This window comes from Monodon monoceros, unplaced genomic scaffold, assembly GCF_005190385.1.
Source record: "Monodon monoceros isolate NGI ecotype Baffin Bay Population unplaced genomic scaffold, NGI_Narwhal_1 Super_Scaffold_12, whole genome shotgun sequence".
Classification (NCBI taxonomy): domain Eukaryota; kingdom Metazoa; phylum Chordata; class Mammalia; order Artiodactyla; family Monodontidae; genus Monodon; species Monodon monoceros.
Window position 1 is genome coordinate 83758889 of NW_021703768.1, and position 21470 is coordinate 83780358.

At 35.4% G+C, this 21470-nt stretch overlaps 1 protein-coding gene across 12 annotated transcripts in view; it reads left to right on the top strand.

Annotated features, from left to right (window-relative positions):
• PAM (peptidylglycine alpha-amidating monooxygenase) overlaps nucleotides 1-21470 on the top strand; it is a 279877-nt gene that overhangs the window by 223326 nt on the left and 35081 nt on the right. For 7 of the 12 annotated variants that reach the window (XM_029218598.1, XM_029218593.1, XM_029218592.1 and 4 more), the window contains 3 exons: nucleotides 571-755; nucleotides 1821-1886; nucleotides 14171-14491. In XM_029218598.1, coding sequence (XP_029074431.1) covers nucleotides 571-755; nucleotides 1821-1886; nucleotides 14171-14491 — 572 coding nt within the window. The remainder of the gene's footprint in view (nucleotides 1-570; nucleotides 756-1820; nucleotides 1887-14170; nucleotides 14492-21470) is intronic. The other 5 variants (XM_029218604.1, XM_029218600.1, XM_029218601.1 and 2 more) reach the window with 1 other exon arrangement.

Sequence of the window (21470 nt, forward strand, 5' to 3'; positions counted from 1 at the left end):
CTGAGGAACAGGCAGTTACCAAAACCAAGAACCCTGACTCTAAGGGTTAAATGGAAAAAGCCACTTTTATATAAACTTGTAATTAATATATGGTGTTTCTGTTGAACTGTTCTGAATTTTGTTATTAAGTAAATAATTAAGATTTTCCATAAGAAAAATACTTTACTCAATCTATGAGTTTTAACAAATAGAAGAAGGACTAAAGAATAAAAGGATTTAGAAGAGGAAAGAAAGCATCTCATTGCAACTGAAATGCCATTACCGTCAGTAGTATTTGGTGATATCCATGGAGTGACTGCAAAAGAATACTCCATTATTAAGTGGAAATATGCCTTTGACAGTGTGCTTTTGATGTTGAAAACTGTGATGGGTTTTAATGAAAGCTATAAAATAAATGTACAATATTTCCATCCTTGAATCCATTGTTGGAAGATTTACCGGTTGCATTTTTCTTGCATTAAGAATGTGTTTTATGTGAATGACTGATTTGTCATGTCTGTGGGTTTTTTTGTTTGTTTGGTTGGGGTTTTTTTGGGTTTTTTTTTTTTTGTTTTTTTGTTTTGCCTGCAGTGGCACATCTAGTGATGAAATGTGCAACTTATACATTATGTATTACATGGAAGCCAAGCATGCAGTTTCTTTCATGACCTGTACACAGAATATCGCTCCGGATTTGTTCAGAACCATACCACCAGAGGCCAACATTCCAATTCCTGTGAAGTCTGATATGGTTATGATGCATGGACATCACAAAGGTAAAATTGGTGTTTAATTTAAATCAACGTATGATTTTGTATTTTATATTTTCTTATGTCTCACTTGACTATATGATTAATGTTTAAAATCATCCTCCTTCTGTCAAACAGTCTCGCATATGTACACATAATCTGATTCCCTCTTTTCCCTCTTTATCCTCTATCTCCCCTCCTGACATTCCCCCATCAAAACAGTTAAAGTGAAAACTCTCAACTAGTGATGAAACAGATTCATTTGAGACCAATTCCATAAATGTAGATCTTTCTTCATTTAATTTGTGTTTCTAGTTTCCTCGTTTCATTCTTCCCATAACCAGTAATGAATGATTCAGTTTATGAATTTATACACCATGTTCTAAAGAGTGCTACAGTTTGCCAATGAAAATGGTTATCATCTCCGACCATACCCTAAATTATCTGTTGAATGAGTCTTCAAGCAAAGAACAGTTCTTGATTTATGAGGCATTACTAGCCTTAGTCTTTTTGGTCTCATTCTCTAAATTGTTCTTTAATTTACTGTGCATCTGCAAAATGGTCATATTGATTGTCACTTCTTTAGTTTAAAATTGCAAAACCCACATACTGTTTTATTGGAGGAAGTATGCTGAGACTTTACTGAGTATTACAAGTTCAGTCTTAATGCCAGAACTTCTTATTTCTTTCTATAGGAAGTTTTATAAAAGAAATTAACATAGCAATCAAGCCATTTATAAAAATCATAATATATTTATAAAATGTACCTTAAAATGTTCTAAAAATATTACTAGATTCAACTTTTAAAAAATACAAGCAGTTTTATTAATGCATCTTTAAAATTCTGCATAATTTATATATTACTGAAAGGGTAGTTGATCCAGTTACTAAGTCAGAGTCTGGTACTTTGTAGTTATGCTAGAGTTTTTTGTGAATTAGAGCATTTCTACCATATCAATTCATAATACTACTGTTTTTATGAAATACAAGACCCTGAAAATATTTTTATGTTGATAGCATACTTCCAATAAACTATTTAAAGTATGTAATATATACTGCAAATTTATGCTCAGCTCTTTTGATCCTTTACAGAAACAGTGAATAAAGATAAGACTTCTATACTACAGCAGCCAAAACGAGAAGAAGTATTAGAACAGGGTATGTATGCTAACTTCTGTAACTAGGCCTATAAAAGTATTCCTTATCCAAATAGGCAACCAAATTTTAAAGTTATTGAGGTATTTTAGGTCTTTCTTTATCAGCGTAATACCCTACATATTGCTGATTTTATATAATATATAATTCATGAGAAAATGGTCAAATGTTGCACTTTGACTTTGAAAATAAAAGTATTAATGTAATTTAGTCCCACTAGATTTTTCTGTCTTTGTTTTACCTTATTTAATGTTGTAACTTTTATATATAGTGCAAGTAAGTGCAGATATAATCATTAGAAACAATCAGTGGGCTGCTTTTGAAACCTTATGACCTTTAACATTTAAATTCTTGTATGTTTTGTATGGTGTGTTCATAACTATATTTGAGGTTCAAGAAAAAAAGAAATTAAGAATTAAACATATCTTGCCTCTCTTTTAAGTCATTCTTCTCTGCCTTCAGTTAAGGCGGGATTATCATCTTATGCATTTGTAGTTTTGTGTTAAGTTGCCATCTGATGAGTTAGGAAAGCTTCATTCTTCCTCTGTTCTATTTATTTAAAGTGGTAATATTTGATGTTGTAGGTCATATACTGTATGTGCTGGGACTGAAAATTTATTCTCCTGAATCTTGCTTTCTTGCCAGTTAAATTGGAACATAGTACTTTGTGTTAGGTGTTGAAGTATGTTATCAAGTCGTTTTTGGCCTAGGTGTAATATATTTAAAAGCATTAGTTTAATGTTAATGCAAACATGCTTCTATTGACAACATAAAGTGTATAGGAAATAGATAGGATTTTTCTATTAGCAACTTACAGAAATTTGTGACTCTTTGGGTATTGTAAACCACTGTAGGAATTATTCAAAATGTGTTCTGTTAAGTCTAGGTCAAAGATAGTACTCTTGCACTAATAGTATTTGCAAAATTAAAAACTCAGACTTTTTAAAGGAAAAAAATGCATTCTGAAAGGAGAATAGGGTAAACTGTAATATAAAAGTTTTGAAATTATATAGAGTATGTTCCATAACATCTCATTCTAACAAAGTGGCTTAAAAATAAACTTAGCTCGAAGTTGTTTCTATTTTTGTATTAAGTCAAAAAAAGGGAGATGATTTTATAGTGAATAATTTATGCTAAGTGGTTCCTACTGAACTATTGAGTATGACTTAAAATAGCTAAATTTGTCAATCCTGTGTATATAATTTGTAAGGAAGTCAATAATTGTAGCCTAAATATAGTAGTTTTAAGTGTTTACTATAACTGTCCAGAAATTTAATCAGACTTAAAATGAATTATTTTGACATTGCACACACTGTTTGAACTGTATGTCTTTGGAATAATTGGAGTCATCTTAGAACACATTTCCAAATACCAACATATGTGGTACAGTGTGGAATGAGATCACCATTTAGTAGGTGCAGCTTGTAAAATTTTTCTGTGGAAACTGAGGCTGGACTTTTTTCCTTTTGAAGTTACATGAGTTGATCAAGAAAGACATTGAAACCCCTGAAAGATTAGAAACACGGAGGTTTTATTAGCAGAGGAACCTTAAATATTAGATTTAATCTGTTCTTTTCAAGCCATAGGATTTTAGATGGTGTCATGTATGCCTAAAAACCAAATCCTTTAATACACTTTCATATACTGCCATTCATTTACCCTTTTATGTTTGATAGCATATACATATAGTATTAAGAAGCTTAAATATACCCTTATATGTTTATTGATATATTGGGCTATATACCCAGTATAGTCTTAATGGTTTCAGAGAAGAATTCTGTGGATACATAAGTTATTTTCCTGTAGTTACCATTTTATTCTACTTATGAATAAAAATGCTGTAAAGTGATTTAACTTGGGAAGAAAAAACCAGTAGTCTGACTCAATTTTCATACTGCAGAAAATAGGCTGTGGCATTCATATGTTGAAATTAGTAGGTCCATCAGAATGTCACCTCCTAGATTATGTGAAGACAAATACCTCACCAAAAGCTATTTCAATGGCCATTGTAGCCTCTCTATTATTCCATTAGTCTTTGGGGATCACCAGCCTGGAATTTAAAGAGAAATATAGAAATATTCCAAATGCATATTTGTACACATAGTTTATTTGACTTGCTAGTTAGATCAATCTATCTCCTTGCAATACACAGGGCAAATCTACTCATTACTGAGAGAGTATCCCATTCTTCTCAGAGATGTTTGTTTGCACAAAATGTCTATTTGTGTTCATTCCCTGGGGTGTTAAATTGACCAAGTAGATGATGGGAGGGCTCTAATTATTCAAATAAATTACACCATGTAGGCTGATTTTTAAAGAACTCCCTCAGACTTAACCCTTTGCCTTATTTTGGTATTCTGGCAAAAACAAGTTATGTTCAAGTACTCCTCCTGGTTGTATTGACTCTTTCAATATTTTAAATCTCCGATACATAAAAGCCCTGAATTATTTCAGTTGTGCTAGCCATAAACTAACAGACAACATCTATGTTGGTCACACAGTATATAAAACTCCCATTGGAAATAGAACAGTTGAGGGGCAGGGAAGAAAAGACCCAAAACATAAGAGGACATGTAACCAAAGGCAAGCTCTGTACCCATCAGTGACCAAATAATAGAGAAAGTTCTACCTGGATAATACAAACAATATTTTTTTTTTGCTTCCTGTCTTAATACATTGGCAAAGCAGACAGGAAGATAAAGGTCATGATATGTCATAAATGCTGTGTTGGAAAGAAGGGATGACCTTTACTGAGGTAGTAAAGAAAAAAAGAGAGAGAGAGAAAGACTCATATGACATAGGCTGAAAAAAAGAAATGTAGCAATGCCACAAATGGACGGGAAGTAGTAGGTACCTCCAACATGGAAAGAAAAAAAAAAACCAAAGCAAACTAATAATCTATTTAACACAGGTTTATCTAATACTCTATTTCCGCAGGAGAAGTATGTGTTTTATTTCCTTTGAAATTCTTATCACTAAAATTGCTAGCTATTAATTTTTCACCAGAATATTAACCTTGACCAGAAGTTAACTAGTTTGAAAGAGCCATCTGAGTTTTGTGTGAATCCATGTAGAATTGCCCACCCTGTGCTTACTCACAAGCGCACTAACCTGCTGCAGCATCCTCGTCTGCCTTTGCTGCCTCTTGAACAAAATTTGGCCGAAGGCAAATGTATCTCAGACTCTATCTCAAAAAGTATAATTATGGAGACACCAGAGGAACCGCATTATATGGACATCTTTACCTATCAGGTTGTCCTGGATCATGTAACAGTGGAAAACATTTTTTTTAATAAATTTATTTAATTTATTTATTTTTGGCTGCATTGGGTCTTTGTTGCTGCGTGCGGGCTTTCTCTAGTTGTGGCGAAGGGGGGCTGCTCTTCGTTGCAGTGCGCGGGCTTCTCATTGCAGTGGCTTCTCTTGTTGCAGAGCATGGACTCTAGGTGCATGGGCTTCAGTAGTTGTGGCTCACGGGCTCAGTAGTTGTGGCTTGTGGGTTCTAGAGCGCAGGCTCTGTAGTTGTGGCTTGCAGGCTCAGTAGTTGTGGTGCACGAGCTTAGTTGCTCCATGACGTGTGGGATCTTCCCGGACCAGGGCTCGAACCCATGTCCCCTGCATTGGCAGGCGGATTCTTAACCACTGTGCCACCAGGGAAGCCCAACAGTGGAAAACATTTTAATGAGGCTTTAATTAAATCTGCAGAGATTTTTTTAAAATAATGCTTATTAGAATTTTTTAATCATATTCATTATAGAATATATGGAAGTTATAGAAAAGTATTAAGAAGTAAACAAAAATCATCCATAATCCCCAGAAATATGGGTGTATATGTACACCCTGTGTGAAATATATATTTTACATATATATGTATATTATTTTTAAAATATTTAGATCATAATATATACACATTTTTGTATCTTCTTTTTAAAATACCATATCTTGAATATTTCCTCCAACTATAAAAATTATTGGCATGCAGGATTTTTAATGACTGCATAATATGTGTATATTCCTGCCCATAGTGCTTTGAAAATAGCCTATTTGTCTACAGGTGAGCTTAGGTGAATGAGTTGATTATGCCTGCTTCTATGCAGAAAAACACTAATGGCTATTCAAAACAAATGGAAATGTCACCAAGCTTTGAAAACGTTGTAAGTAAAGAACTCCCTGTGTATGTAATAAGTACAATAAGCTAAACAATAAAACCCAACTAGACAGTGATTCTGGGTGGAGGAAATGAATCCTAGGAGACTATACAGAATGAGAAACATGTGGAGATTTTTCACACACAAATGTATCCTTTACTTATATGTTCTGGTTGGCCCTTTTAGGAAACTAAGGCATGTTTTTTTTTCTCTTTATTTCTTATGCATTATGATTTTTTTATATATGTTCACTATACTAAAGGTACAACCTGAACGTTCTATCAACATTGTTTAGGCAAGGAATGTGGGCTGAAACTAAAAGGCATGCCAGCTTCAAGCACGAATCTATACAACTACATTTAGGAGTTCTGAATTTGGGTGTTTCTCTCCTTTAAAATTCAGAGTATAGATCTACTGTTGAAACTTATGTCAGTTGTATTGGGAAGATTTTATGTCTTAAAAAAACTCAAGGCAGGGACTTCCCTGGTGGCCAGTGGTTGGGAATCTGCCTGCCAGAGCAGGGGACATGGGTTTGAGCCCTGGTCCTGGAGGATCCCACATGCCGCGGAGCAGCTAAGCCCGAGCGCCACAACTACTGAGCCTGCGCTCTAGAGCCTGCAAGCCGCAACTGCTGAAGCCCACACGCCTGGAGCCGGTGCTCCACAACGGGAGAGGCCACCGCAGTGAGAGGCCCGCGCACCACGGTGAACGGTAGCCCCCGCTTGCCGCAGCTGGAAAGGGCCCGCACGCAGCAACGAGGACCCAACGCAGCCAAAAATAAATTAATTGATTAATTTTTTAACAAAAAAAACCTCAAGGCAGAATTGAAAGTCAAATCTGCAATACCAGTATGTCCTTGTTATTGTACGTTATTCTCTGGACAGCATTCCTTTTGCTGCAGATAGGACCTTTAGCATGTTTTATTCAGTTTGCTCCAAACTCTTCTCACTGTAGTCTTCATGCCCTCATATAATCAGTCTTTATACTCAAAGGTCAGCATGAGCTACTATATTCCCAAAGCAGGAGGAATATGACAAAAATACAATTTGTAGAGGGAAAACACTCCATGGCCCCAGATAGTTAAAGGTCTTCAGACACCTTCTGTGAAACAATAATTTCACAATGGTTTTATGCTAACAAAAATGAATTACCATTGGCATGTTTTATCAGGTAAGCAGAATCAAGGGAACAAGGTTGCAACTTAACACAACAGTAGTCTACTGTAAAAGCTTATTAAAGTAACAGTTGATAAAACCATTTATGAGAAGAGCGAAACACAGGCTGGGCTTAGTAGTTAAAATTTATATTCCTTTGTTGTTCAAAATAGGACACTCCCTTCATCCCCTAATAAATTCCAAATGATTTTAGTAGCATCTTCTTAGCTTATTCCAAGCATTCTCAATACCACTTTGCTGTTTTAAAGAAGATACAAGTCTTGTTTGTATTTCCATTCAGTTGTGATTTATGAGCAGCTCACAAGTCTTTATTTATTGAACTCATCTATCAAACACAACTCTAAATATCCCCCAAGGCTCTGGAAAGCTGAGTGGATGCTCTTTTGAATTGGTTTCCTAATAACAGAATAGGCAGATATGAATGATCATTTATCGCATGGTTGGCCTTTCTGATATAGATCAGTGTGTATGGCAGTTGCAAAAGTCATCATCTCCTAACTTCTCCTTTTTCACATTTGTCTCATTTTCTTAAAAAAAGAAAAGAGTTAAAAGGCCTATTTCTGATTGTTTCGCAATCAGATGAGTCCTATAGGAGGAAAAAGTAATAAAGTATGATCCTTAAGCCGGTCATCATGATCATGTGTTTTATTTCCCCAAGGCTAGTAGGATAAATGTTGTGGGTTAGTAATAAGTAAACAGTCGGTAAGCCAAATCAACTTTAACCAGAAGGCGAAGTGTCAGCTATGACTGACTCATAAGCTAAAATACGAAAATCTAAAAAGAAATGCTTTTATCTTTTCATTGGTCGTATCCCTCTTATTAATCAGTTGTTGTTGCATGATTGTGATCTCATTAGCTTGGTTACTTGGTGTATTTTGTCAGTGGTTAAACTACTAATGAATATCCTATTTACTCTCCATGTACCATAGAAATCACAGAGCAATAAGCAGTAACAAAAGCTGTTTGTTTTAGGTAATGAAGTACTAGTGATTTGTGTGGGAAATGGCGGTTTATATTCTGAAAGATTACCAAGAGGCTCTTGATCACTTTAAACATAAAAATGCCTGCCACAATTAAGATTTTACGCTGTCTAAAAGTAGGGGTACTTATTTTTTAATCCAATAATCTTAAAGCATTTTATTCAAAGAAAAAAGCATGGGGCACTTTTCAAGGTATGTTTCCATCTTGTTTAGTTTGATCTTACCATATTCCTGAAAGTAAACCAGAGAAATTTCCATGCTGGTGGGAGGGAATACTGAGTGATCCCAACTAAATAGAAAAATGTACATTGAGCCATGAAATAGCTAACAAGCACACAGCTAACAAACCTGGAGTTTAGTTGGTAGTGTTTTAGACTCTCTTGCGTTAGGCTGTGTTCCTTTTCCTGACACATTAGCTGCTACCTCACTAGTATTTCCCAAATACCAAACCCACTTGGCCAAATAACTTAAAGACCTAGAGTGTTTCTGCATTTCTTAAGATAAGAATCAAAGTTTGAAGTGAGGAAAAGAAAGAAATGGAACTCACTGCAGCCTAAAATCATCAAGGAAAAATTTTTATCTTTACTAATGCAGAAGCCATTTATAACACAGTATTCATTCCAGAATCATATATTGAGTATCTGCTATAATAGGAACAGCACTAATCACTGGAAATATGACAATATATAAGAAATGAGAGGGGGTTATTTTTATATAAAATCACATTTATACCTTGCCATTTGTCCCTTCTCAGATAATTTTAATGTACGAAAAAAGTTTTTTTAGACCATCTTAGAGAATTTTATCATACATGTAAGGTATATTGCCAGTGGTAAGTGAAAACTATTAAAGAGAATAGAAAATAGAAAACTTTTCTACTTTTTCAAGCCTAAAAGAAACCAGTCATTATTCTTTAGGCCAGTTTTTTGCATATACATTGTATATGTATGTATTGATTAATTTATTAGAGTCTTATAATAAAAAGAAGACAAGCCAGGATAGGACAAAAAAAAAAGAAAGTTGTTCAGTTAAATCATAAACCTGGCACCTGAGCTCAGTAGACTGTTACTTTAAAAAGAAAAAAGAAATTAATATACTAAGATTGACAGGTCTGAGGTGAATTCATAGGAAAGAGATACAGCCAGTACAGAGAAGATAAGGGAAGCTGGATCCAGTATAGTGATACTTAGAAGGTGGATCCCTCGGTCAGGCTGTCTCCTTCAAATCCAAGTGCAACGTGCTACCAGCTGTGCACCTTAGTACTGTGCCATTAGATTCCTCATCTAAAATGAGAACAGTAAGTATTCCACGGAAGTTAAATGTGTTCTGTCGTATAAAGCACTCAGTAAAGTGACTTGGTCATGCTGAGCTCTCAAAAAGTACTAGCTGCTATTACTATTATTGTCATTTGTAGTTTATAAAGTACTTCTTTATATGTTATCTCTGTCGAGAATAAGTAGGGTAATTATACCTCCCAGTTTTTCCAGGATTGTACCAGTTTATGCCTAGTATAAATATTAACAACACCCCTTTCCTTTCTCAAATGTGTCCCAGTTTGGTAATTAAATTATATGGTCTGCTTAGCAGCGGGACCCAGAATAGAATTAGAGAATACTACCCCGAAACACATAGGTTAACTGAGCTGAGGAAAAGGGGTCATAACTGGGAAGTATCTAGGGGACGTAGGTTACCCTCAATCACAAGTCAGTTGCACAAAGGTCGAGCAGCTTTAATACCATTCCAGACAGACTTTTCCATCGAAGGCAGGGGTGAGGGTCTGTTCTGAAGACGAAGGGGTAGTCCTTCAGCACGACAATTATGGGGTGATAAGAATCTCAGGTGAGTACTGGTGGGAGGGAGGGAAAAGGTGATGTTGACAAATCGGCATCTATGAATCAAATGACTTTGTGATTCACTGGTGAGAGAAAAATGAATCTAGTTTTCTGGATTGATGGTCCCAAAACATGGTTTCATCGCTGAGAGAGATACTATACAAAAAAAAAAAGTATGGGGAGAAGATTAAGAGCCCAGGTTTAGACACGTTGAGTTCAAAACCCCATTGAAATAGACATTCAATCCAAGTGGAAATTTCCAGATGGCAGTTTTATATACCACTAGGTTCTTGGAAATCTCCAGATTTTGGAGTCACTTGTCTGAATGTAGCAGCTTAAGCTTTGTGAGTGGCTGAGATCACTTAGTAGGAAGAAGCCTTAGCCAGGGACAATAAAAGTATGCCAGGGATAGACCTCAGAAAACAGGAACATTCCATATGTTGGGCAGAATAAGAGGAAGTCAAGATGACAGGTGAAGATCTGGAAAGAACAATATTGTAAGGAGAGGGGTTCTGAAGGAACTATAAAAGTGCTACATGCCACCAGTAGGTCGGGATGAAGAGTCTATTGGCTTTGGCAACTAGGAGCTCTTGAGCAACTCATGCAGAAGCCATACAGGAGTGAAGTAGGGAGTGGAAGCAAATGCCTTCGATTTAGGAAGAAAGAGGATATGAGGAAGGATGAAGCAGCACATAACCCCGCACTGTCCAGCATGGTAGATACTAACCGCATGTGGCTATTTAACTTTGAATACAAATGAATTAAAAGTAAGTAAACTTAAAAGTTAAGCTTCTCAGTCTTACTGGCCACGTTACAAATACTCAATAGTCCCATGTGTCTAGGAGCTATCATTGGCAGCACAGGTATAGACTATTTCCATTATCATAGAAAGCTCTTGTAGATGGTGCTGGAACTTGTTAAAGAAAGAGGGAAAATGAAAAAGCTTGAAAGACATACTGTGTCAGAGGAGGGTCTCTTCTCGCCTCCGTGACCACTCAAGATAAGCCCAAAGTGAGTGTGTTTATAGCCTGAGTCAAATGTTTGGCAGAGTAATTGTATTAGAAAAGGAAAGAAAAAGGAGATGGGAAAGGCTTTAGAAGGCTCAGGGAGGGCTGGCATCCAGAACACTGGGGTAGGGATAGTTCTTTCTCCAAAAATAGACTGATAAAAAAAAAAGAGAGAAAGTGCAGAAGTGCAGGTACAACCTTCTTTGGCAAAATCAGGAAGCAAATCACAAAGGTGGCTGTAATGACTTGTTGAGAAAATAGAGGTGGCTCCACCTTAATCTTAAAGGTGGCTTTTTTCCATTATGAAAATCCCAATACTTCAATACGAAACAGAAACTGATTTTTTTAAATTTTAGGTAAACAATAGATTGAATCAGATGCATGTTGCAACTAGAGTTTATATCTTTGTCGTTAGTAATTATAATAGCTATAGTTTAGTGATATCTACTTTATGAAATACACTGGACTGGGCATTTTACATTAACTATCTTCTTTAAATCCACAAAACAATTTTTAAGGGTAGTTGTCATTATCTATTTTAAAAGGTTAAGTAACTTGCTTAAAGGCAGAGAATAGCTATTAAGTGTCAGGGGTTGGATCCAAACACTAGTGTGAAATGCAGACCAGACATTGGGTAATAACAATACAAGGAAAGAGCAGAGTGCTGTAGGTGCACATAGCAGCAATTGTCAAGGCAGCCTTCTTGGATGTGAGTGACGCCTAAGTAGCATCTGAAGGTTGAGGAACTAGTTGATTACTAGGGAGAGAATGTTCCAGGAAGAAGAAACAACATCTTCTTAGAGTTGACATTCAAGGAAGTAAAAGTCCAATATGGCTATAATATAAACTGAAAAGAAAAAGAGAATATTGAGAAATGAAACTGGGGTAGAGACCACCCAACTTCCTCTGTTTATATTCTATTCCATCCATTGTACTCAAGGTTAGGTAGATTTCCTCAATCAGGATCTTAATATGACTAAGAAAGACGGTTAACGTTTTGGGATTTCATATATTCCATACACCAGAAGAGAAAAAAAAAGAAACCTTTCTGGTTTGTGTATAAGAATGTAAGAGATAGCCATCTAGTGGGCTCCTGCATGTAACCTCTAGAAGTGAGATGCTGCTCTGAAGCTATGTTCTCACAAGGCCAGTGCATTTGTGTGAAGCCAAGCCTCTTACGTTGCTAAATTTTTGTTTTCCTAACCCAGTGATCATTGTAAATGATCATTTCAAAGGAACCAAGTACTCTGTATTTGGTATTTTATCACAGCTTTTAGATTTTTACTGACAAACCTCAATAACTATGCATAGTTCTAAGCCTGTGTTCCTCCATCAACATTAGCCTAATGTCATGGATTCAAGTTTTAAAATTGTGTTCTTTTTCTGTTCCTGAAGTCATCTTGTTTTCATCTTCTATATAAAATGTTTCATCGCACAACAGCATATTAAGCTATTTATATTTAGTGTGTGGGGTAGGAGAATTACACAGTAATGGGTTAATTTCTCTTCTGTAAGGCAGAATGCCACTGTGGCCTACCAGAATTGGTTGCATTGTAATTTGCTTTGTTCATTTTACTGATATTGGCCCTAATACTTGGTAATTATTTTCTGATTGAAGATCTCACCTAGGATAAGCTGCTTTCATGGGCAAGAATTGAAAACCTACTTTGAATCATTAAACCAAGATTATTTATAAACATGACAGGATCTCAGCATCATTTTGGAAAGACTTCATATCCCCTTGCACCAATATTTTAATAACATATTCTTTAGTGGAATGTATCCTGGCTAAACCAGTTATTATTTTTATTTCCTAATGGTCATAAAAAAGGTTTTATAAATGTTATCTGATCATGCTATAAGTGTAATTAAAACTTAAGCAAAAGGACTCCACAATCATAAGTTTCATTAGCAGCACTTAGTATAGAGTGAGAAAAGGAAGAACTGTGGGTTTCCCTTGGGTTTGGGTTGGAATAGCAGATTTATGATTCCATAGAGAATATACATGTTTCCCATTCACACAGTTGATGTGAATGGATTTGAAGCCATAGATGTAACTGATGAGGATTAAAATGCTTCATGAGCCTTCCATAGTCATATTTTGTATCTGTTGTAATATTTTATAAATAGTTTGTTTTCATGGAATTATATTATCATGTCCAAGTTTACTTCTTAGTACAGGAAGACATGAAATACATTTCAGTGATGTATCATTCCAATGATACTAGTTTGTTAAAATCTCTTTTGCTCGAAACTGTTTTAAAAATATTCTTTTCTCACACAATTATTTTTCTGGAATTTTTATTTGTTTCTTATTTAAAATAAACAACTGGAGCTACTTACAGTAACACAGTTAACAAAATAATAAAACTGGTTTTCCAGTTGCCAAGTGGATGTTAGATTTTTTTGTGTTTTATAACACCTGCTCAAAAATATACATTTAATTTTTTTTTTTTTTTTTTTTTTTTTGCTGTACGCAGGCCTTTCACTGTTGTGGCCTCTCCCGTTGCGGAGCACAGGCTCCGGACGCGCAGGCTCAGCGGCCCTGGCTCACGGGCCCAGCCGCTCCGCGGCATGTGGGATCTTCCCGGACCGGGGCACAAACCCGCGTCCCCTGCATTGGCAGGCGGACTCTCAACCACTGCGCCACCAGGGAAGCCCTACATTTAATTTTTTGTGGATTACACTTTAATAGGCTTTTAGAAGACAACTTCAAAGGGTTTGCCTGTGAAGATAGCTGTTTTCTGTTGTACCTGTTGATAATATTTTATTTTAGAAAGCTGATGAACTCTGACTTCCAAATCAATCCAAACTAACCTTGTGAAAACCATTTATTAAAACATGCCCTGCAGTCACATACGCATTATTTTGTTTCTACTATTATGCTAATAGAGGTTATTTAGTGTCGTTGACTCCTGAGATAACAGAAGGAAATGGGTGGTTTGTAAAATGAAATGTGAAGCATATTATTTTTTCATTGTTCTGGAAAATCATCTTTTTCTCCTCATGCTTGAACATCTGAGAGCAACCTTCCCTCTCACTTATTATGAGGACTCAGGAGGTGATATTATTTAAGGCACAAAATTTTGTAAATTTTGCAATCTTATCAACTCTCCACCCCTTATCTCTTCTCTTTTTTTCACAGGTGATTTCTATTCACTACTTTCCAAGCTGCTAGGAGAAAGGGAAGATGTTGTTCATGTGCATAAATATAATCCTACAGAAAAGGCAGAATCAGAGTCAGACCTGGTAGCTGAGATTGCAAACGTAGTCCAAAAGAAGGATCTTGGTCAGTCTGATGCCAGAGAGAGTGCAGAACATGAGAGGGACAATGCTCTTCTTGTCAGAGACAGAATTCACAAATTCCACAGACTAGCATCTACTTTGAGGCCAGCAGAGAGCAGAGTTTTGTCATTACAGCAGCCGCTACCCGGTGAAGGCACCTGGGAACCAGAACACACAGGAGGTGCGTTTAGGGCTTCTTTTAAAGAATAAAATGTGAAATGCTACAATCTACATAAGCAAAATCTGAAGGGAATAAAAATAAATGGGTGAGAAAGCTCATCAATGAAAAGGATTTATCATTAGAAAAAACATGACTCAGATTTGGGTTGTCAGATATCACCTTTGTTTGAGGAGTTTTTCTTTTTGTTTTGGTCCAGTACTATCAATACGTAAATTCAATTTCTGTTCAGTTGATGAGCCAGAATTACTAAGACCCAAAAGCTTTGGATCATATTGGGGAGGGTGGCATATGAAATTCAGGGTAACAGATTCTTACAAAATCAACATTCTCCATTTAGTTCAATGGGAATAAACTGAAAATTCAAACCTGATATGTAAAGTCCCGGTGTATGAAATGCTTATACACTACCTTCCTTTAAGGTAATTAAAGTCCTCTCAGAGGAATCTTACACTTCCAGCATTCTCATCCAATTGACTTGTAAAATGTAACCATTTTTATGACCTTGATTTCTTAAGTTCCATTATCAATTACTATCTTAATTGGAAAGTTGAGTAGTTATATCTGAAGGGACCTCCAGCAAGTCAGTAACTATCAGATTTATCTTTACTTCTAACCAGGATTGGCTTCTGTAATTAGAGGACAATACCTTATTCCCTTCAGGTTTCTGTACCAGCAAGCTATGGATGCCTCACCTTTGTCTTTAATTGTGTTGTGGCTTCTGTGATATTGATTGTGTTTCATGTTACTTGCTAATGTGGAAAGCCAGATAATACAGCCTGTGGAGATAATCCCCAAAAAAGTAACGGATATGCATGCATGGCAGCTGTCCATGCGTGGGCTGGAATGGCACAGGCTGCCAGCTTGATGTTTTCAAATACAGCTTTGCAGGAAGCCATAAATTATTCAACACCCAACTGATTTTTATTTATAATTGAAAAAAATTAGGATGCAGTGCCTTTTGCTAACACAGGAGTTTCAAGCATTGTCCATTAGGACTGGCCTAATAGTCTCTATGAGATGTTAAATGGAACCCAGATTTTTACCTCTTCATATTTAAACAGGGTCAGCCCTGCTCTAACTCCTTCTAAATTTACCTAATAAAACTGTGTTTCTCAAGAGGTGGTCCCTGGACCCTCTTGCATCAGAATCACCTAGGGTGATTATGAAAAATCTAGACTCCTGAATCCTACTGAAGACCAACTGAATTGACATCTCTGAGTATGATGTCTAGAAATCTGCAGTTTATCATGCCCCTATCCGTTTCATAGAAAGACTGGAGTGTCTGTCTGAACGTCTATATTAAGGACAGCAAATTGTAACCCGAACAACACAAATATAAAAGGGAAAGGGGCCTCTTTGGTGAGAATACAATTCTATTCAAGCATGAAGTGTTAGAGTTGCATCCTGCTTTATTCCATGACTTGTCTTTTTTTTTTATTGAAGTAACATTGGTTTATAACATTATATGTGTTTCATGTGTACAACAGTATATTTTTATTTCTGTATACCCTACAGTGTGCTCACCACTAAAAATTTAGTTTCTAGTTATCTATGACTTGCCTTTATTACTCTTTGATGTGAAATAATATCATGGTCATTTATAGGCATCATAAATGTCAATGTAAAAATCACAGTTTGACTTAAGGAATTGTATTCCTAAAACCTACTTAGTAGTTTTTCTAAGAAAGAAATGCTTAAAATACTCAAAATACACTTACTGGCCAAATCTCCTTATACCTTCCAAGGTAGTCAGAATGGCAGTTACCAGGAAAAAAATGTTTCTCCAGGATCTGGTTCAGAAAGTTTCCTTTCATTTTAAGTATGTGGGTGAATGTCACTGAAATAAATAAAGCAATGAGTTACAGAAACAGAGCACAAATTCTAGTTACAGGAAGAAGATGTGCATGTATTTCCTTTCTGAAATGACTTATTTTAGTGTTACTTCACTGCTCTGATTCAAGATTTTTTTAAATGCAAAATAACAAAACTCATATTTAGGTAAGCTATTTCTAAAAGTCTTTTCAATTTTCTTTCACTGTTCACCATAACACTATCTAATATCTAACTTTAGTTAAAGAAAAGCACTTAATAAGTGCTATATGTTAACAATAATTATGATTATAATTGCTACCATTAATGTCAAGTTGGACTAAGATTTCAAAAATTTAAACACCAAAGTAGTTGTTTTATTATTTATTAATTATTTTAATTATTTATTAAATATTAATTATTTTAGCTTAAGTAGCATCCATGAGAGAATTTTCTTGCAATGTGTAGGAAAGCTGAAAAAATTGGCACTCTGAGTTGATAAATTGAGAAAATGACTTGGCAGTGTTCTACCATAATGGGAGTTTGCGGCTCTTCAAATCGCTGATCACTTACATTGATCTGCCTTGATGTTTTCCTGTAATATATGATGTACAGTGTGAAAATATGCAACCTGGTAAATTGAGAGGCAAATGCACTCCTTTTTACACTTAACAGTTTGGTTTCTACCATTAGTTTGACATCTATATTGAGACAGCATTAATAGAGTAGAAAGGAAATCATAGTCTTTATTCTAGTTGCCTTCTGGAAACTAGATTCATTGAAAAATAAATTTAAAACTGCAGACAGCTATTCTCTTGCTGTCAGATCTGATTGGACTACTATTTGCTAGCATATGGAAGCCTGATTCAACATTTGTTACACACCCTTGGACATCAGAAAATACATCTGCATTTGTGTGATGCTTCCCATCAGCTAAGAGAATGCACAGAATCTTTAAATATTGTTATGATACATTTACATTTTACTTAATTTCTATGGACAACTTTTTCTTGACTCAGAGTCCATTACTTTTAACATATTTCAGTCATATGCTGACCCCTAGGTTCAAGTCTTATAGAATTCCCAGGGTAAAATAAAGCATTCAGTAGGCTGAATTTTCATCTCTGGAGGAGAGAATAGTGAAAACAAACCCACACATAGCCCTTACTATGAGCCAGGCTAAGTGTTTTAGATGCATTAACTCATTTAATTCTCATAACAACCCTATTTATAAACCCATGTATAGAGGAAGAAACTGAGACATAGAAAGGTCATGCCATGGATCCAAAGTGCCACAGCTCAATAAACCAACATTCAAAGCCAGGCAGGTTTGCTCCAAGTCTTGGTTTTTAATCACTTTATTACTCTGCCTCTCACAATAAAATAAAATAATAGATAGATAAGATAGATATGCTGTTTTTTTCCAATCATCCCATCATCTTATCTACAACTGTAATAACTCTAGGTGTAGATTGCCTTTGGTCATACTTTCTCAATCAATATCCAAACAATTTGACTAAGGTGAGGATTCGTTTGCAGTTAAATTTTTAAAAGAAAAGGAACTCTGCTAATACTTCTGAGCCCCTAGTTATGTCTTAATTCTCTTCCTCACTTCACTCCCACTAAATAAGACCTTATAATTATTCCTGTTTTCTTTCTCACTTGAGTATAAATATTTCTCCTATAGTTTCAGTTAATTATAGTTATTGTTGGCACTTCTGATGAATAACAATCCCTGACCAAAATAAGGCATCTTTTCCTCACTAAATGAGAATTTGCAAGTATAGAAAGAGCAACCACTTTATTTTGTTCTTGTTGTTGAAATCTTCTACTGATTTCACTGGGGTCTTTTCCTTAAGATTAAATATGAAGAGCCTTGTTATGGTGAAGTTAAGTCATAGTCCTAGGTTTGAAATTATGTTTTTTCTCAACTTTGTCTGTTAGTCCTTATGTACACAGATAAATGAATATGCCCTGTTAAATGCTTATTAATAATTTCATATGAAAGCAGCATTGATTACTAACATTAATCTTTCCTGGAAAGGTGTAATTCATTAATCCTCTTAGTGATTTATTGATACAATTTTAATAGTAATGTTTAATTTTTTTTTGAAAGTAGTAACTTTTTTTCTAAATATATGGTGGAATATGAGGCTGCACAATTACCTTTATTTATAATGAATACAAAGATTCTTCTGAAATAATCCTATCGTTTGACATGTGAATTTAGAGCAGCTGACACTTGGAGTTGGCTTGCCCAAGGTCACATGTAAGAAATTTGTATTTAATTTTCAAATTAAAACTGTAAATCTACAACATTAGTCATACCCTGAATTACTTCTTAGATAAAAACTAAGAGGAATCTGAACTCAAATTTTTAACTTTTCCATGATTGAAAATGTTAAGTTTAAGTTAGAACCCAAATATATTTTGTCATACAATTTTTAATAAGGATTTGAAATATTTGTAATTGAGGATTAGGAAATTATCACCCTTGCTATTGATGACTGAAGTCTTGCCCAAGCCTGTATTTCCTTTTTTATGAATAGAGAAAATGACCTGGGATGAGCCAGTCCTGTTCTAGCATTCTGTGATTCTCTTATAAAGATGGGCAGGGATTGGGAAAACATCAGTATTTATTCCATATCCATACAGCACTAGTCCTCAATGACTGCTTTGTTCTTGATCATTTAATCTTAAAGAGAACAGCCTTTAACTGCCTAATAATGAAAAAGATGACACTGGAAGCAAAAACATTAATTAACTGAGGTAGTGTTCACAGAAGAGGACGTGAACTCAGTTTTCCTTTAACTATTTTAGAATTTGTAATTAACACAGAGACCTAGGTTTTGAGGTCCTGAAAGTTTTGAGGTCTTGGCTGGGTAATCTTAATAAATGTACAATGATATTTTTAAATGAAATTCAAAATAATTTAATATAATTTCTCTGAATGTTCTTGCTGTGCACAAAATAGTTCTTTGCATTGACAAAAACAGCAAAGTTTCTTACAGTGTTAACCCTCTTATATATTTCCTCACATATCACCTTTGCTGTTTTGAAAATTTACCAAAAGTATATAAATATGTTCTAGATATTTACACTGCTTTTTCTTCTTGAAAATTCCCAACCAAAAGGGATTCTTATAAGTGACAAAATAGGTAAACAACCCATTAGGCAGTGCTTTTTGAGTGCTTACCAATCTAAGATCAATGATAATTAGGGTTATTCACAGCCAGATTAAGGTTCTTTATACAGTATTTCCAATATTTTATGAAATCCCCATTTGAAGCCAGAATAGTGTATTTACTGATATTTGGGACATTGCATATTTCTATCAGAATTAATATCTCTGCATTGCATATTTCTATCAGAATTAATATCTCTGAATCTTCATGAGCACCTCGCTTCCAGTACCTGTTGGTGGACCACTGAATAGAAAAGTTCCAGGAAACCTGACATTTGTTTATTGTCTTTAATGAAAATAATTAGCCAATTAGCTTTTTTTTTTAGTCTCTTCACGGTAGCTTCAGCACAATACTAGGGGTAAAAAGAGGTAGTACAAGTGAACTAAAAGATTATAAGGGTGTTTAAATGCTAGTTGACAACATAAGCAAGTAGAGACTGGAGCATAGAGTTCAATTTAGTGCATTTTTTTTGGCCATTACAGTAGGCCAGGCCCTGTGCAAGACTTAGTGACAAAACAGTGAATAAGACATGATCCTTGCCCTCACAAAATTCCATCTAGTTGTAGTGGTGCTGAGCTCTGAGAAGCTGATGAAAGCGACTAAATATCTGTATTGTTAGGAGGTTCAAGTCTCCCTTGGAGCCCATCCAGAATCTTCAGGAGCTGCTGAATAAGTACAGAATGACCACCGAAAAGACAAGCTGTAACTGAGATGAGAATGAATGAAGTACAACCTGAGATTCAAGCAACTTAAAAATAATTTGAAACATTTTCTTTGGGGAATCCATCCATACGTCTCTAATTATAATACTTATACCCTGCTTCCTGAGTTCACTTTCAGAAACACAGTTTTTTTCATGTCACCCCATGATTGAAAACCTTCAGTGGTTCCTAGTCGCCTATAGTCACAATTTGCATCCTTTTCTCCTATTATGATAGATAATAAGCATGATAGATGATGAATGCTATTCATCCTAGCAGCCCCATTTACATCCACTGCTGTGCAAATTTAGGCACGCCAGTTATTACTCTGCCCCCCTTCTCCCCAACTCAGGAAGACATAGCAAAACACACATGAGTGAGAATGACATTCTCGCGTGCTCTAATATATTTCAGAAGTAAATTATTCCCAAGCTTTGTGCTTTACTGCTATTAATGAAGTACTTGCAGCATACCTCAAAATTAATCACAGTATAGATCAAGACACCACAGCTCAAAACTACATTCATTAATTCATTGTTAAATCCATACCTTCATGTGCTCTACAAATGTATATTTTCCAGTCTAAACTAGATCTTGGGGTCTGTTAGTCCTGCCTGTCACTGTCATACCCGCTCCTGACATACACAGATATCCTTAAAGACATACAAGTTACGTAAAGATCTTGAAACACATTCTGCAATTATAATCATCCTCACTTTCCATCTTTCTGACTGAAATATTCTCTGCCTACTTCTATATTCAATAAACTTTAAGTGAGAACACCTACCCTCTCCCAGCCAAGCCTCAGGAAGGATTATGGGCCCTTTGCTGTGTTCCTGCACGGTACTGTGTCATAAATATTTGCTTTCTGTTTTTTGTTTGTTTGTTTTTTGGTTATTTTTTGGTTTTTTTTTTTCATTTTATCCTATGAGTCCCTCTAGAACCAAAACCATGCTTTATTTCTTTGTGTCCCCAGAATCTAACATAACACCTTACATAGACAATACACTTAGGGAATATTTGTTGAATATGCTTCAGCAAAGGTTGTAGACACAACTGTTCCAGGCATCCTATTGATTGTGCTGTGTTATTAATTTTTGTCTTAAAAAATTAAATGAGCAAAGGTAAGAATATCTTGAGTGAAAAGTTACTGTTTCCTGTTGTATAGTTGAGAGAATTATCTTAAAGTGTTTACTCTCACACCAGCATCCTCTCAGGCTTTCAGAAGCTGACTGTACAAGCCCTGTGTTTCCCTTTCTTCCTCCAGTCTTTAATGTTTATCTT